Source organism: Ictalurus punctatus, chromosome 17 (assembly GCF_001660625.3).
Source record: "Ictalurus punctatus breed USDA103 chromosome 17, Coco_2.0, whole genome shotgun sequence".
NCBI classification, from domain to species: Eukaryota; Metazoa; Chordata; class Actinopteri; order Siluriformes; family Ictaluridae; genus Ictalurus; species Ictalurus punctatus.
The window spans coordinates 18866393-18883675 of record NC_030432.2 but is presented as its reverse complement, the minus strand read 5'-3'; the positions used below and the strand labels follow the sequence as shown (position 1 = coordinate 18883675).

The following is a 17283-nucleotide window of genomic DNA, read 5'->3' as shown; positions in this document are numbered from 1 at the left end:
GTTAAAATTTCGGATGAATACTTTGCTCTCAGCAGGTCTATCAAAACTGAAGGGTGCTAAGATATTAGCACGTACCTGCTAATAGCAGAGAGGAGCAATAGAAACCTCTGTGTAAATAGAATTCAAATGAATACAATTACATATTAACAGCTTTAGCTTTGTTGCGCCAGATCAAAACGTAATAAAACACTTCCTAGCTAATTCACTACAATTTGGCTAAGAGAAACATTTTGTACATTTTACCAATCCTTTTAAGTTTTAATTTCATCACAGAACTGTATATGTAACAGTGAAAGTTCCTTTACATTTATGAGGTAATTGCTACAGAAGTTTTAACATTTTAGTTGCAAATTAGTATACAATTATTATGTCAGACTTCATGGCATTGAATCATTGAACCTTGCAGATTATTATTGCCATGTGATGAATCGGGTAAGGTTATAACATAGGAATGTGAAATAAAAACAAAAAACAACTGCTGTGGAACAATTGTCAACGCTTTACAGTTTAAAATATAAGACCTCGGAATGAGGGAGCTTTCTGGACAGCAGAATAGAGGATAGAAGTTCCTTTCGTTATTTAATAGGTTTGATCTGAGCATTGAAATTCATGAGTATGTCTACATTTCATTTATGCAGTTGGTTAGTCTGTTTTTTCAACTGTGAAAATATTGCCTGGTGTCATTTTAAAATGTGTTCTTATGTTGATGGTAATTGAGAATCATTGCCAGATTGGAGAAAATAAGATAGAATGAAGACAAGCCTGAATTCTCACATGCATGACACATACTTTAAGCCCACTGCCAACTAAACCTATACCCCATTGTGCATTTTTCTTCATACAAATCTCATATAAATCTAGGAGTGTTCTAATTTTTACTTTACTGATATGGTTATAGAGCTAATTTATTTAAAGTGAAAATACAGTATCTAGAACAATTCAAACAAAGGAAATTATAGTGCATCCCTCAATTTGTTTTAAAAAGTCAATGAAGATATTCTAATGTTTGTACCACTTTTGTAATAATGTATTATACTAATAAATGGTAGATTTGCCTTCCACAGAATTGAATGAACAATTGAAATGTTTAATATTATTTGTATACTATTATTTTTGTCAATTTTTTAAATACTGATAAAGTTCTTATATTTTCAAGTAAATACTGAAAAATAACAGACTATTTTTTGACATTAAAGGAATTTATTAAAAGTAGCAGAATTTATTTTAATAGAAGGTAGTTCACTCACTGTTTATACAATATGAATTTTGATAATATTACACAATATATTTATAATGTTATATTTGTCCTTATATTTGTCTGAATGTGTTTGTTTATTGTACATTTGGTCTTTTCATACTGCTTTCTAGCAAATGTTTCGCATTAATATATAATCCATTCATGGGTTATCACAATCTACTATATAAAATTGATATTTTCATGTCCCCTGTATAGCCCAATAATAAGTAAGTGCTATTTGCTCAGCAGCTACTGATGTTTTCAGGCATTGGAATCATTGAAGTTTTGTTTAGAAAGCATGCATAGAGAAACTTAAGGTTAAATCTTTTCAAATCGATTACTGGTAGTGCATCACTATACATGACATTAAGGTGGGAGAAATGTGGGCACAAAGGGGTTAACTATGTGCAGGTTTTCCTCTCTGCAGCATGAATAACAATAGTGTTACAGCTGAAAGTGGTAGTTTGTCTTGTTTAGGATCATCATGAAACAGCTCAGGAGGTCAGACCCAGATACCCTGATACCATTCCTCATTGTCATATTTAGTACAGTATGTAATATGTGAGCATTCTCATTTGGTTCACTACACAATCATGTCAGTTAAATTCACACGTGGAAACATTTTCCACAGAATTATTAAACTCTTTCATGTTTTGTGCAAAGTGTTTTCAGTTAATGAGAACCAAATGAAATCTGTTTGGTGGGTAAATCCAAAAATAATGCAACGAGTTGGTGGGGAAAGACTATAAGTATAAACAGCAGTGTCGTGTAAAAAAGCAATAGCACAATTAGGATAATTTGCTATTTTTCTGTTCACTAACATGTAAGCAGTCATAGCCAGTTAAAAATGAAATATGGAAGTATTGCTATTAATTGAATTAATATGTTAAATACTGACATAACCCTAACAACATCTGTTGCTAATAGTTGTGGGTTGACATTATCTTTGTCCTAGCCCCATAGGACATAAATTAGCTAAGATGTGTTTTTGCTTCTGATTTGATTCTTTAGATGAAATCACACTTCAGTATAACAATTCCTATCTAGTGTTAGTTTTACAGTATAACTATTAACTATTAAGTTTTGATACAATACTGTAATAATCCCATACTGAATTGGGGAACCATCGTCATATCAATCCTAACACATTTAAACGCTAAAGGTGTAACACTACAGATGTGTTCATTCTCACGGAACCACACGGCCTTTTTATTCTCCTCTTTATTTTGCAAACTACAAAATTCCATAAATAAAACCCACAAGTTACATGTGTCTAACTTAATCAAGATACAGAAAGGAAGAAATATTTCAAGCTGGATGAATAAATCACATACTGTAAGAGTCTAATACAAAATGTACAGTAACATCACATCATGTAATACATTCAGATCCTGTTTTTATTTTATTATTTGCATATGCTTAAAACAGATTTAACGTTGGAATTTCATCAGTTATGTTCATGTCATAGCAAAACAACAATGATTTATGTACATATAAAATGATTTAGTGTGCCGGGAAACACATTAATCTGTGAAATGTCCCCAAAACACGAGCTGGGTTCTTGGACAGAGATAAAGGAACAACAGAGCTGTAAAAGAACAGTTCATGTCTAGGAGTCTGGGATCTGGTCTGTGGAACTGAAGTTTGGTGAGATGATCAGGGACAGTTTCCCAAACATATTAAGGCCACAATCTTGGCGTTTAAATGGATTTTGTATATGTCTCCATTATGGAATATACAATGATTTTCTGAAGGTCTTGTATTATCCAGTAGTTCAATACAATAGAAATGTCAGGCATGTGTGTTCACATCATGTACAAGTACTACCTCAATTACGTGCATATACAAAAATCATTCATATCTTTTTTTTTTTTTAGCTGAAAAGTGAATTTTCTGAAATATCAGACAGTCTGTAAAGTCAAATTACAAACAAATATGACTGACAAAATGTCAACAGCTTCCCCTGTTAAAGGCAGGAGTGTAATGTCTATCAAACCTTCATTATTGATTTCTGTTCATGACATATCACAGCTCTGTTGTATTCTTGAATCTGATTGGTCCGAATAATTGGCTGATTCATTTTCTACACGAACAGCTCTGATAATTCAGAGAATTCCAGCTTTTAGAGCAAATCACAAGTTTATATCAATGCATTTGTTCTAATACATTATCCGTTTTATAATATCAGCTCATTCATAGAGACTTGTATTTTGGATGATCTACATAATCTAGTAAATGGATAAGAAAGGATTGTTATTTAATAAAGAAGAGCATCTAATTATTAAAATGGTGAAGATATCTGTAATGAGAGATCTTTAACATTTATCAAAGGAGTCTCTGGTGTCAGCGTGAATAAGTTTTAAACCACAGGAAAATCTTGAGGACAGCACTTGAAATCAAACAGTTTGGGACGTGCTGTTATAGGAAAACAATTTATTTCAAAGCAATTATGGATCACACCACATTGTTAATTTTTTTCCTATAACAACCTGCTGTGTTTTAGTTCTTACATAATAAACAACATGAATATATCTTAAGACTAACCAGTTACCAGTAGCTAGAAGTTTAGCTAACTTATAGCTATCGTGTGCATCGATGGATCCATTTTGTGTTGTCTGCATTTGCTTAGAAACACCCAAATTCCAAGTGTGAAAAAAAGAAAATGAACAGTTCAGGCTAGAATCTCAGACATCACATGATGCGTCTTGGCCCAAATCTGCAGGAAATCTGTGGTAATTTAGAAAAATTTCAAGCTCCTCCAAAAATTGTGGAGTGTGCTTGATTTTGCGCAACATAGTGATGAGTTTCTCAGGATGTCTCGCTGCAGTCTATTTATATTCAGGAAGAAGGAATCCTCATTAAATTCATGATGCTGCATGGAAAGAATTGAAGAAAAGAGAGAGAGATGCTGGTTAGGTGTTGTCCATTTTATTAGAAAATGCACCATGTTTATAATACATTCATTTCACCTTTCAGCTTGGCATACTGTATATTTAGACAGATTTTACACTGGCACTTCACAAATGATATTTATTACAGTATTGCTTTATGTACAATAGAAAACTGATTGTTTAGATCATTTAGGGAAGCTACATTAATCTGTAAAATGTCCACCAAAACATGGACTTGGTCATAGATTAAGAAAAGACATACAGTACAGGACTAGGTTAAATCAGGGAAAGTATTTAAAGCAAATTAGATACAAAACACAGTTACTATATTTCTGGACATTCAAAAATGCCTTATTTGCAGGTACAGTGAAGCAAAGTATATGTTAGAATTTTCACATTAGCTTAACGTTTTTATATAGTGATGACGGTGATAGTTAATGTGATGCAAGTTTAAAACTGAAAAAGTATAGTCTGGAAAATATGTTGCGTTTTTGCAGATAATTCTGACTTTTTTTTGAGGAACTCCAAATAAAAGTAGCCTCAAGCCATATCATACCTGGGTTCACATGTTCTCTGTACACTGCATATCTGCTCCTAGTCCTCTTAGAAATGTTTCTGAATTGTGGACCTTTGTTCCCTTAAGATAGTAAAGTTTGTTTTCTCTCAAATGATCAAAAGTCACCAGGCAACTTGAATTGAATAGTTCCTGATATACAAACTCGAGCAAAAAACAAAAACATCTGTATTTAAGAGGACCCAGAAATGAACCAAAAAGTAACTTGTATCCATCAACAAGAGCGCTGTTCAGAAGATGACCTGAAGGGGATGATATTGCTTCCCTTCATTCAAAAAAAAAAAAAAAAAAACCCAGCAAAAATATTCTCACTGCTCATTCAAGTGTCACTTTCATAGTGGACTCCGATAGGAAATCCTGAATCTATATCAGTATTATTTTGCAGTTTTCAGAAATCCTCAGTCAGGAAGACCTTGAGATACAGACTAGTCCATCAAAAGTGCAGCTATTCCACTGTCTGCTATTGTCCGTATCCAATTAAAGTGCGTGAGTAGTTAAAATATTATATCCATCTTGTTTCCATATTGTCATTCATGTTGGTTTAAACTGCGCTGTTGCAGATCAGACAGGAAGCTTTATCTCTTCTATTTGTTGTATTCCAGACAGGATTTCCTGGAGACTGCTCAAGATTTTCTTCTGATGCGCACTTGAGGAGATTCCAATTTTGGCCAAATCTCTGCGAAGAGTGAGGAAATGATGAGAGAAAGAGTGCATGGATTAGTACTGTTACAATTACAATGTTTGAATACTAGTCAAATCTAAATAATATTTTCCCACTTATATTTAATGGAAAATAAGCCACTTTCCAACGTCACCTGATGCTTAAACTTACTAAACTTTGCTAGATCTTGTGGCTAAATAACCCTTGTAAATGGCGCACTTATATAGCGCTTTTATCCAAAGTGCTTTACACTGGTTCTCATTCACACACACACACACACACACACACACACACACACACACACACACACACACACACACACACACACACACACACACACACACACACCAATGGAAGCAGAGCTGCCATGCAAGGCGCTAACTTTCCATCGGGAGCAACTTGGGGTTCAGTGTCTCGCCCAAGGACACTTCGGCATGTGGAGTCATGTGGGTCGGGAATCGAACCACCACCCCTATGATTAGTGGACAACCCGCTCTACCACCTGATCCACAACCGCCCCTTGTGTGTTGCTTGATGTAGCAAAAGTGCTCCGAATAAATAGATGCCATATATACATTAACTTATTATTATTATTATTATTAGTATTATTATATATTTCTAAAATAAACTTGATCAATTTCCTATTGAAATATAAAAGTGTATTAATACAAAATAATATTACCATTAATTAACAATTTCCAACAGGGATTTGTTGGAGTCACTCTATTTTATCTCAAATAGCATTTAGTGCACTACATAGGTTCTGCAATTATATTATACCCTATGTAGTGAGCTTGTATAATTGACAAAGAGCCGTTTGGGATTTGGTTAACTGTGCTAGGCTTAAATAAATAAATACAGTTCCTGTGTGAATATGAGGTGAAGATGGCAGAATGCACGTTTCAACATGAAACCTTGCATGAGTTGTGTATGTATGTACAATTGAACCAAAAATCAGTGACAATTAGTGTCAGTAAAATATTTTTAAAAACCCTAAGAAAGCATATCTGAAATATGTGTGTACACATATGCTTGTGTGTAAAAATACTTACTCTTGATTCATGTGTATAATACTTTCCAGGCTGCTGTGTCCGGCCTTAGCGAAGTTTTCTCTGTACTTCTCCAGACCGATAACTTTCAGCCACTCTTCTGCTGAACTGAATGAAGGGGATGGCTCAATGGAGGGGGTGTGGTTTAGTATTGATGGGTGGGACCTGTGGATAAACGGACCAGTATTGTGTTTCATTTAGAAGGCAAGGGCATAGTTTCTCTAGTTTTATGCAAATATGGGATGGCACAAATTCAAATGTAACCGTAAGTACTGATTTGACGTTTTATATTTATTTATAACAAAAATAGGCTGCAAATATAAAATAGCTAATGACTGAGGCTAAAGACTGAACTATCTAACTTACAGACAATTTAGAGGCATGAATTCACTATGAATATTTCAGTCAGAAATGTTAGTAAATACTATGAAAAAATGTCGTATATATAAAATTATGATGTCATTTTATTTAACATCAAATCACAAATTGGACCTCCAAAGGTTCTGCCATAATGAGAAGCATCAACATTGTGTCATGACTAAACTGAGCTGTCTGAATATTTCGACTTACAAAGTTGTCAGAAGGATGATCTCTGGGAAATATGGCAACCTTTGGTGTCCAATTTCTGTATATTAACATACTGTTTAATAGTAGTAACTTCCCATGACTGGGTGTCCCATTGGCTGGAATTGTATTGGCGCACTTGTTCAGCTTTTACAAGATAACAATAGTTCATGGAAAAACCCAACAATTTACATTTTCACACATTTGAATAGAAACATCCCATGCAGGTCTTATTACCAGTTGGTCACTTGCATGGATATACAGTTAAAATAAATACTTATGTACTTTTGTGTGTGCGACCTGCTCGTCTCGCCTCCCATCCTCTTGAGTGTGTTCGGGTTGCGGATCAGTTTGTCCAGCATGTTGACGATCTGGCTGAACTTGGGCCGCTCGCTGCGCTCTCTCTGCCAGCACTCCAACATGAGCTGGTGCAATGCTACAGGACACTCCATCGGTGCTGGTAACCTGTAACCTTCCTCTATTGCCTTTATAACCTAGGAAACAGGGAGCAGAGGTCAGTGCGGCACAGGTAATCTGCTTTCTATACAGTACAGTGCATCCGGAAAGTGTTCACAGCGCTTCACTTTTCCCACATTTTGTTATGTTACAGCCTAATTCCAAAATGGATTAAATTAATTAATTTACTCAAAATTCTACAAACAGTACTCCATAATGACAACATGAAAGAAGTTTGTTTGAAATCTTTGCAAATTTATGAAAAATAAAAAACAAAAAAAGCACATGTACATAAGTATTCACAGTCTTTGCTCAATACTTTGTTGAAGCACTTTTGGCACTAATTACAGCCTCAAGTATTTTTGAGAATGATGCTACAAGCTTGGCACACCTATTTTTGTTTCTCCCATTCTTCTTTGCAGGACCTCTCAAGCTCCATCAGGTTCTATGGGGAGTGTCGGTGCACAGCCATTTTCAGATCTCGCCAGAGATGTTCAATCGGATTCAAGTCTGGGCTCTGGCTGGGCCACTCAAGGACATGCACAGAGTTGTCCTGTAGACACTCCTTTGTTATCTTGGCTGTGTGCTTCGGGTCGTTGTCCTGTTGGAAGATGAACCTTCGCCCCAGTCTGAGGTCCAGAGCGCTCTGAAGCAGGTTTTCATCAAGGATGTCTGTGTACATTGCTGAATTCATCTTTCCCTCGATCCTGACTAGTCTTCCAGTTCCGGCTGCTGAAAAACATCCCCACAGCATGATGCTGCCACCACCGTGCTTCACTGTAGGGATGGTATTGGCCAGGTGATGAGTGGTACCTGGTTTCCTCCAGACATGACGCTTGCAATTCCGGCCTCAATTCAATCTTTTTATTTCTCATGGTCATGAGTCCTTCAGGTGCCTTTTGGCAAACTCCAGGCAGGCTGTCATGTGCCTTTTATTGAGGAGTGGCTTCCGTCTGGCCAATCTACCATACAGGCCTGACTAGTGGAGTGCTGCAGAGATGGTTGTTCTTCTGGAAGATTCTCCTCTCTCCACAGAGACATCCTGGAGCTCTGTCAGAGTGACCAACAGGTTTTTGGTCACCTCCCTGACTAAGGCCCTTCTCCCCGATCGCTCAGTTTGGCCGGGCGGCCAGCTCTAGGAAGACTCCTGGTGGTTCCAAACTTCTTCCATTTACGGATGATGGAGGCCACTGTGCTCATTGGGACCTTCAATGCTGCAGAAATGTTTCTGTACCCTTCCCCAGATCTGTGCCTCGATACAATCCTGTCTCGGAGGTCTACAGTCAGTTCCTTGGACTTCATGGCTTGGTTTGTGCTCTGACATGCATTGTTGACTGTGGGACCTTATATAGACAGGTGTGTGCCTTTCAAATCATGTCCAATCAACTGAATTTACCACAGGTGGACTCCAATCGAGTTGTAGAAACATCTCAAGGATGATCAATGGAAACAGGATGCACCTGAGCTCAATTTTGAGTGTCACGGCAAAGGCTGTGAATACTTATGTACATGTGCTTTTTTTGTTCTTTATTTTTAATCAATTTGCAAAGATTTCAAACAAACTTCTTTCACGTTGTCATTATGGGGTATTGTTTGTAGAATTTTGAGGAAAATAATGAATTTAATCCATTTTGGAATAAGGCTGTAACATAACAAAATGTGGAAAAAGTGAAGAGCTGTGAATACTTTCCAGATGCACTGTACATAAATCTAATTCATAAAAATATATCATTACTGTACTCATCATAAGAGACGACAACTGACTGTCCTTTTTTCAAAGACACTGATTGTCTTTCTCAATTCAGACATTTCAGAAAATCCTTAACGATTTTTTTTCTCACTTGGTCACGATTCATTTGAATCAATCACTTACAAGTAAATTCTTCTTTGCCTGTAATCTTCCACTAACATGTGGAGATTTTTGCCTGCCTCTAAACAGCCTCTGATTTTTGCCGTGCACTCGCACAAATGTGAGCAGCAGTCATGCTCGAAGCGAGCAGTCCCCCTTGATTGATTGCAGGCGAGCATCTAAATCTGACTCCAATCAAAGTAAGATGGATGGAAACCAAATTCCCCGTCTTGCATTATTCCCGTAAAATACATATGAAATACTTCACAGTGCAGATAGAAATACGTTCCAATTTATGTTTTATTTTGTCTTTTTAAATACAGACATAGATACAGTGAAGTGTCAAACTTACCCAGCATGTGATATATCAATTAATTCATTTATTTTCATAAAATGTAGAAAATATTAATTGAGCTTTTTGGATAATTCACAACGCACTAACAGTGTTCCTTATGCACAAAAACATTCATAGAGCAGTTCATTCATTGATATTGCAAACTTGCAGTGCAACCATTAATAGTTATACAGTGTGTAATTGTAAAACTGGTATTAGAGGCTTTTGCACTTACATCCTGGTTACTCATGTCCCAGTACGGCCGCTCTCCGTACGACATCACCTCCCACATGACGATGCCATAGCTCCACACGTCGCTGGCTGACGTGAACTTCCTGTACGCAATGGCTTCTGGAGCTGTCCAGCGAATCGGAATCTTTCCTCCCTACGATTTACACGCATGTTCACACCAATATACTGTTACTGAGTATCTACAGATACGTGATGATCTGTGAAATGTGAAATACTCTATTTCTGCCTCCTACACATGTAGACATGCTCTCTCTCTCTCTCTCTCTCTCTCTCTTTATCTTGGAATATATTTAGCTTAATTAAATTGCATGCTATTGGGATGAACGTTACGGGTTGTGGTACTGACAAATTAGCATAAGCTTATAAAAAAAAGAACAATAGGCAAAAAATGAAAAGACATACTCTGGGATCCAATAGTCTGAGTTCACTTCCAAGACATTTACAAAGGCTAATACAATTTTGTGAAGTTTTTCCCCCCAACAAGATTACATCATTCAGTCATTAATCAACATCAGGTCTTAATTGTTAAAAATGTTAAACAATGTCCCTCTCAACTCAAATGTATTCAATTGAACTAGACATGTTTCATGACTGAAGATTAGTTTTGCACTAGAGTTATGAGGCCAGTGTATACATGAAAAATCCTAAAAGAAAAAAAATTCTCAGCTTTTAATAATGCATATCTGAATAGTAAGAAGTTGTTTATATGACAAATGATGAAACAGATACAGGTTCTGAACTTAGTGAACTACTTTCACATGCTAGAAGATTAAAACAATAATTTATTAATATAATAATGCTGTCTCTCTCTTACCCGTGTTGTATAAGCTCCCTCAGGTTTGTCCTCTAGCACTCTGGACATGCCGAAATCAGACACTTTACACACCAGGTTGCTGTTGACCAGGATGTTTCGTGCTGCCAGGTCTCTGTGGACGTAACTCATGTCTGATAGATACTTCATCCCTGAAGCGATGCCACGCAGGATACCAACCAGCTGAATGACGGTGAAACGCCCATCGTTCTTCTGTGAAAGGTGAAAAAATGAAAAAGGACATGAAACTAAATCGCCCGTCAATGTAATTCACTGGATCCAGCTCATACAAATTCCTTAATGAAATCTCACAGGTTAAAATCATATTTATAAAATAAGCTGGCTGATTTGGGTCTGAGAGTAAAAATGTGAGATTAAAGTGCTAAATAATGACTAATATCTGTCAAATATGAACCAAAATTCTGATTTTAAATAATCACAATTGTTCCTGGCTTTTAGAAGTTAGCTTTCAGGGGATTCACTGAAGCATTTCTGCGATTTTAGTGCAAGACTTTCACGTGTCTGCTAGTAAACTGAGGATGAAAAGGAATTTCACCTTTAAGCACAACAATGACCCAAAGCAAACATCCAAATCAACAAAGGAATAGCTTAACCAAAAGAAGTTCAATGGTTTTGAATGACCTAGCCAGAGTCCAGACCTGAATCCAATTAAATCCAATCTGTGGGGTGACCTGAAGTGGGCTGTGCACAGGAGATGCCCTCACAATCTGATGGATTTAGTATGTTTTTGCAAGAAAGAGTGGGAAAATATTACCAAGTCAAGATGCGCCACGCTGATAGACTCTTACCCAAAAAGACTGAGTGGTGTAATAAAATCAAACGGTGCTTCAACAAAGTATTAGTTTAGAGGGATGAACTGATTCCCATGCAATTAAAAGTATAGGAATGAAACGTTACTGACTTTCCTAATGAAATAAGAGTCACGACAATGGCTCAGGATTCATAAAAACATTATTCCACTTTCATTAGCATCTGCGGAGTAATGAACTGAGAATTTAAAGTGAGTTTACTGATTACAATAAACTGATATCCAAATTCCAGAATCTTCACAATATATTATGCTAAGTTTTAACGTTAGTTCTCTGTTCATGTACGTGTGTTGTGTGAGTCCACATCGCACACATTCATTTCAGGTATAAAAGAAGATCTAATGCAATACTGATCCAGCGTCACACTTACTCTGAGAAACACGTCCAGAGAGCCGTTCTCCATGTATTCGGTGATGATCATAATTGGCTTGCCTGTAGAATGCAAGAAACACTGTTAAATACCATTTGCAAATATTTTGCAGGTCACAATGTAAAATAAAAGCATTTGCACCTAAAACTAAGACTTTTTAACACTGCTGATCCAGAACAGTTGTGCTGAGGAGCATTAAACATGTAGACGTTTAATTGACAAGTGCTCATTCGAACAAGTTCTGAATTTTCAGAAAATGGTTGAAAGATGTTGCATTGAGCTGTATATAGAGAAACACCTTGTAGACGATTCAGTAGTTAGATAATAACCCCCTACGTTATCCTCAGCTGAGAATTATCCAAACTCCAAACAAATTCCCTTTTGTTATTTGAGGTCAAATCGACACCAGATCGCTACACACGCTCCTACAAAAACACACACTTGGTGCGGCCTCTCTGATTGACAGCTGCTTAATGGTGTGTCCGTGAGGAGGAAGTGTAGCTAAGGAGGCCCAGACAGACACATTGTCAGCCATCTTTGTTGCCGTTGGCCTCTCATGTGACCTCCAGGCAGATTTGATTGACAGCTCTTCGAGAGGGGCAAGGGAACAGCTAACCTTTGAACCCGCTGTCTCCTCCCTTCTTGGATTTCCCAGACACACCCCTTTTATCCTCTACATTACAAGACTTAATTCAATATTTCCCATGTGTAGTGTGTGTGTGTGTGCCTGAATTTGGTCATGAACTCCACAGTGAACTCGTTGTTAATGAAGCGTAAATAAGCTTTGAGAATTAGAGACACTAAGACAATATTTAAAAGAAAACACCAAAAAAAAAAAAAAAAAAACACAAGAAGGCGCAAAGGAGCAGAAGAGTGGGCCGAGCTTCTGCTGTGGTCTCATTTGCATATTATGATTTAATTTGCAGGCATTTACATTATGCAAATTAAGCATTCAGATTCATTACTCCTGCTTCAAAGAGCAGCAGACGTACGGGAGGTGTTTCAGGTTTCTAAGGGGCAGGAAAAGAGAGGAAAATTAAAGCACTGATCGTTTTCATTAAGTGTCTGTCTGTTTTAACCTCGTACCGAACGTGCAGTGTTGCAAATAACTTGTAAATAAAATGTCTGCGCTTTTATCAACATGGGGCCAGTTGTTCGTAGGAGGCCAGAGATTACAGATTACATTTACAGTTTAAAATGATCATCCTGTTGTCTAGGATTGTTCTTCTTGCAGACAAATTACTTATACAAAAAAAACTGTCCATAGATTTTTACACTGTCGCAGCTAACAGAGAACGTTCAGAATGTTCGGTGATGTATTTATCAGAATGTTCGGTAATGTACTTATCAGAATGTTCAGTAATGGAGTTATCAGAATGTTTGGTAATGGAGTTATCCGGATGTTCGGTAATGTATTTATCCGAATGTTCGGTAATGTATTTATCAGAATGTTTGGTAATGGAGTTATCCGGATGTTCGGTAATGTATTTATCCGAATGTTTGGTAATGTATTTGACCGTTGCTAAGTAAAGGTAAGTAAAATAACTGAAATAACTTTCATGTAAATCAGAGAAGGAACTCTGAACTACAGTTCCCAGCAGCCACTGCATCACAGTCACATGACCACCTGCTCCTGAATCATGTTCCTGTTAACGAGCACTTGTGTATATTAACCACAGTTTGCACCACATTCATTGTCTTATGTTTGTTTATGTTTCTTTGCCATTGTCTCTGTTGCTGTGTTTAGGTCTTTGGTTGATGTTTGCCTTAGTGCTTTGGCACAAGTTCTGTAGCTATTGTTTTGTGTTTTCGTTTGTAGTTATATTAGTGTATATAGCATATTTAGTAGAGTATCCTTCCCTTTTTAACTCTCCAGCTTTAATAATAATCGATCCATTGTTTTTCTCAATAATGTTTGCTATCACTGTCTTTTATTCACCACTTGTCAAGTTAGCTGATAAAATTCTGGTTTCATATACTTGTGCATAGCAACCTGCAAACAGTAATCTAAAAACAGTTCCTCATGGTATCTAACACTAAACTTTGAAATCACAGTTTACATATGCAAAAAAAACAAAAAAAACAACAACTAGTTTTAATTATAAATCTGCTTGAGCTAGTTTGTAGCAGGTTTGTGCTTCAGAAGTGTAACCGAAAACCAAACTAAAAATCAGACATGGGACAGAATGCCAGAACTTATCAGATAATGCTGACAGGCAAAGGTATTATTGCTGCTAATGTCCACATAAATGTAAGAACATGGGATGAGAAAATATGTTACACCATTGTAAAATGTCACTTTAAGTGTAAAAGGAAGGCAAATGTGTTAATGAGTTCACACAGCGCCTGCGAGGCCCAGTGTGAGATGGACGTAGAGGTGTGGGGCGTTAAGTGGTGGATATTAGGTAACAGACTGACCCCAAACCCTAAACACATTAAGAGCCACTCTTACACACACACACACACAGTCACACATACATACAGACGGCAGGGCTGAAAGATATAGAGACACACATATAGAGTGACACTCAATGCCCCAAACCCCCCTACCCCCAACACATTAAGAGTCACTCCACTTGTTGCTCTCTCTCTCTCTCTCTCTCTCTCTCTCTCCCACACACACACACACACAGTGTTGTAGGCTATAGGGAAAAGCTATAGGGTGACAGTCAAACACATTTAGATGTGACACTTTGATTAATGGCTCTGAAATGCTACCGGATCTTCTGGGCTTTTTACAACACCTACAGCATCTGTCACTAACATGTGCTGTGTGTGTGTGTGTGTGTGTGCGCATGTGCAAGTGTGTGTACGTCTGACCTAGAGAGAAAGTAAGAGTAAAGTTTTTGTTAATGCTTTATGGCATAATACACACACACACACACACACACACACACACACACACACACACACGCACACAACATGCATGTTATACAGGATGTGACATAATACAGCTTTTAAAGCTTTGTAGTGCCCTAAATGTCGAGTACAAGACTATGTATATGTATATGTGTGTGTGTGTGTGTGTGTGTGTGTGTGTGACTAGGAAGCCATTTGCTATTTGGCCTGTTCTATAGATGACGAAGATCTTGGTAACAATATAATAATAGCAAATTTTGCATATACTGTAATGATCTGCAAATATTTACTGATAATGTGGGTAAATAAATAATAAAAATCTGACACATTATAGTTTATGATAAAATTACCATAATGCCACCTTGTGCTTTTTTTGACACATTTTTTATCATTTAAAAAGCATGCAAGTGTAAGTATGCAAAACAATAAATGTAGAAAAATGATTTAATAGTATGGGAAAAAAAAGAGGTGGAGACTCACACATGGTGACCACGCCCTCCAGACGGATGATGTTGGGATGATCAAACTGGCCCATGATGCTTGCCTCGCTCAGGAAGTCCCGCCTCTGCTGCTCGGTAAACCCAGCCTTTAGCGTCTTAATGGCCACACACACCTCACGCTTCGTAGGGAACTTCAGACGACCGCAGCAAACCTCACCGTACTCACCTGTACGTACACACATGGGCTGTCAGAATATATTTTACTTTCTGAAAACCATTTCAATTTTCATATACGTGTGTATTCAAAGGCAAAACATCCACAGTTGATTCTGTAAGTGTTACAAGAAAATGATAACAACTGCCAACACTTAGTAGAGTCTCTTATATGTTGTAGCCTATGTAGGGAGCATATTTAGTCAATACAGAGGCATTTGGAGTTTGGTGCGATTTTTGGATTTGAGTAGAAAAGTATTTAAATGTAGCTAAATATCTGACAGTTACTGATATCGCTGTTGGTAATTAAATAAAAATGAATCTGAAACAAGGAAGTTATGTAATTTAAGTAGAATTGTTTTGAATATTAAATGCGTAACGTTCTCATTCCTTCTGTCTGCGGTGGTATAGAATTACAGCCTCATTCATCTTTGAATGCGTTAAACTCCATATGAATTTTAGTAGTTGATGGCTCTAACACACAGACACACACAGAAACTGTTGCTGTGTCAGCATTAAAGCTGATAAATGATAACCAGCTCTTACCGATGCCGATGACTTTCTCAATCTTGATGCAGGAAGCGTCTATCTCCTTAGCGAACTCTCGGATGGCCTGGTTCGGGTCCTCATAGGTAAACGGATCCACATACACCCTCACTCCTACATCACACACACATCCAATCACACACCTTCATGTCCTCTCAGTGGGTCCGGTTTCATTTGGCTAAACAAATGCTAAATCCTACTAATCACGCCTGTGATCGGATTAGCTTCCACTCTTATATGAGCTATTTGACTAGTATGTGTCTGTGTGAAGCTGCTGAGCTTCATGATCATGCTGCCATTTTACACCAGGAGAACCCATCTGTGGTCCTGTGTGCTCAGCTGAGTCCAGTAAAAACTGGTGATGCTCCAATACATCTGATATACCTCAGCAGTTCATGATCGGGTTTAGAAAGTGTTTTAGATCTGTACTGACTCGGCTAAACATACCTCCCTAGTATAAATAGAGTCAAGCTTCAATCAACACAGCAATATAATCACACATTACTCAGTACAGATAAAAATACACACAGTACATTTTAAGTGAGGTTGTATTCAACTAGGGCTGGGCAAGATATCAATATATTATCGATATTGTGATTTCACGATACACATTTCTGAGATATCGTTGGTATGTTGATGTATTTTTTACGCTTTTAATAATTACAAATGAAATGGTACTGAATGGATGCTGTTGATTTGACGTAATCTTTTAAAACTTAATCTGATTTGTCTTTGTAGGCACTAAAGAAAAGTATCATCAAACTCAGTTTAAGCTTTTTTGTTGTTTTACTACTATTTTGCTGACAGTTTGTTAGCCAAATTATATATAGTGTAAGTAAGTAAGTAAGTAAGTAAGTAAGTAAATTTTATTTATAAAGCACATTTAACACCACAAAGCTGACTAAAGTGCTGAACAGAGTAAAGAAATGGAAAATAGAAAACAGAATAAAACCAAATAAAGACAGATAATAGACAATAGTAAAAATTTGATTAAAACGTCTGGGAGAAGAGATATGTTTTAAACCTCTTTTTAAAAGTGGTAACTGAAGGTGCAAGGCGGATATCCAGCGGCAATTGATTCCATAAATGAGGGGCGGCAACTGAAAAAGCTCTATCCCCCTTTGTTTTTAACCGGGATCGAGGGACATGCAAAAGAAAGATCTTAGAAATCTGTTAGGTGAATGTGGTGTAAGAAGATCTTTGAGATAGGAAGGAGCGTGATCATTAAGAGTTTTAAAGACAAACAACAGAATCTTAAACTGAATCCTAAAATGGACCGGGAGCCAATGGAGCGATGCTAAAATTGGGGTGACATGATCATAGTTCTTTGATTCCGTGATACACATC

General features: G+C 37.1%; 1 protein-coding gene across 2 annotated transcripts in view; it reads right to left on the bottom strand.

Annotated features, from left to right (window-relative positions):
* Positions 1-2447: 2447 nt before the first annotated feature.
* Positions 2448-17283, bottom strand: part of LOC108277575 (ephrin type-A receptor 4) — a 55720-nt gene continuing 40884 nt past the window's right edge. Inside the window, exons 10-18 of one of the 2 annotated variants that reach the window (XR_008398216.1) lie at positions 15937-16050; positions 15218-15403; positions 11879-11940; positions 10682-10891; positions 9851-10000; positions 7262-7470; positions 6416-6577; positions 4685-5378; positions 2448-4109 (exon numbers count right to left, since the gene is read on the bottom strand). Coding sequence is in view for 1 of the 2 variants with exons in the window: in XM_053687306.1 (XP_053543281.1) it covers positions 5264-5378; positions 6416-6577; positions 7262-7470; positions 9851-10000; positions 10682-10891; positions 11879-11940; positions 15218-15403; positions 15937-16050 (1208 nt within the window). In the remaining variant the exon portion in view is untranslated. Of the gene's footprint in view, positions 4110-4145; positions 5379-6415; positions 6578-7261; positions 7471-9850; positions 10001-10681; positions 10892-11878; positions 11941-15217; positions 15404-15936; positions 16051-17283 lie in introns of those variants that run through there. The other variant, XM_053687306.1, reaches the window with a different exon arrangement.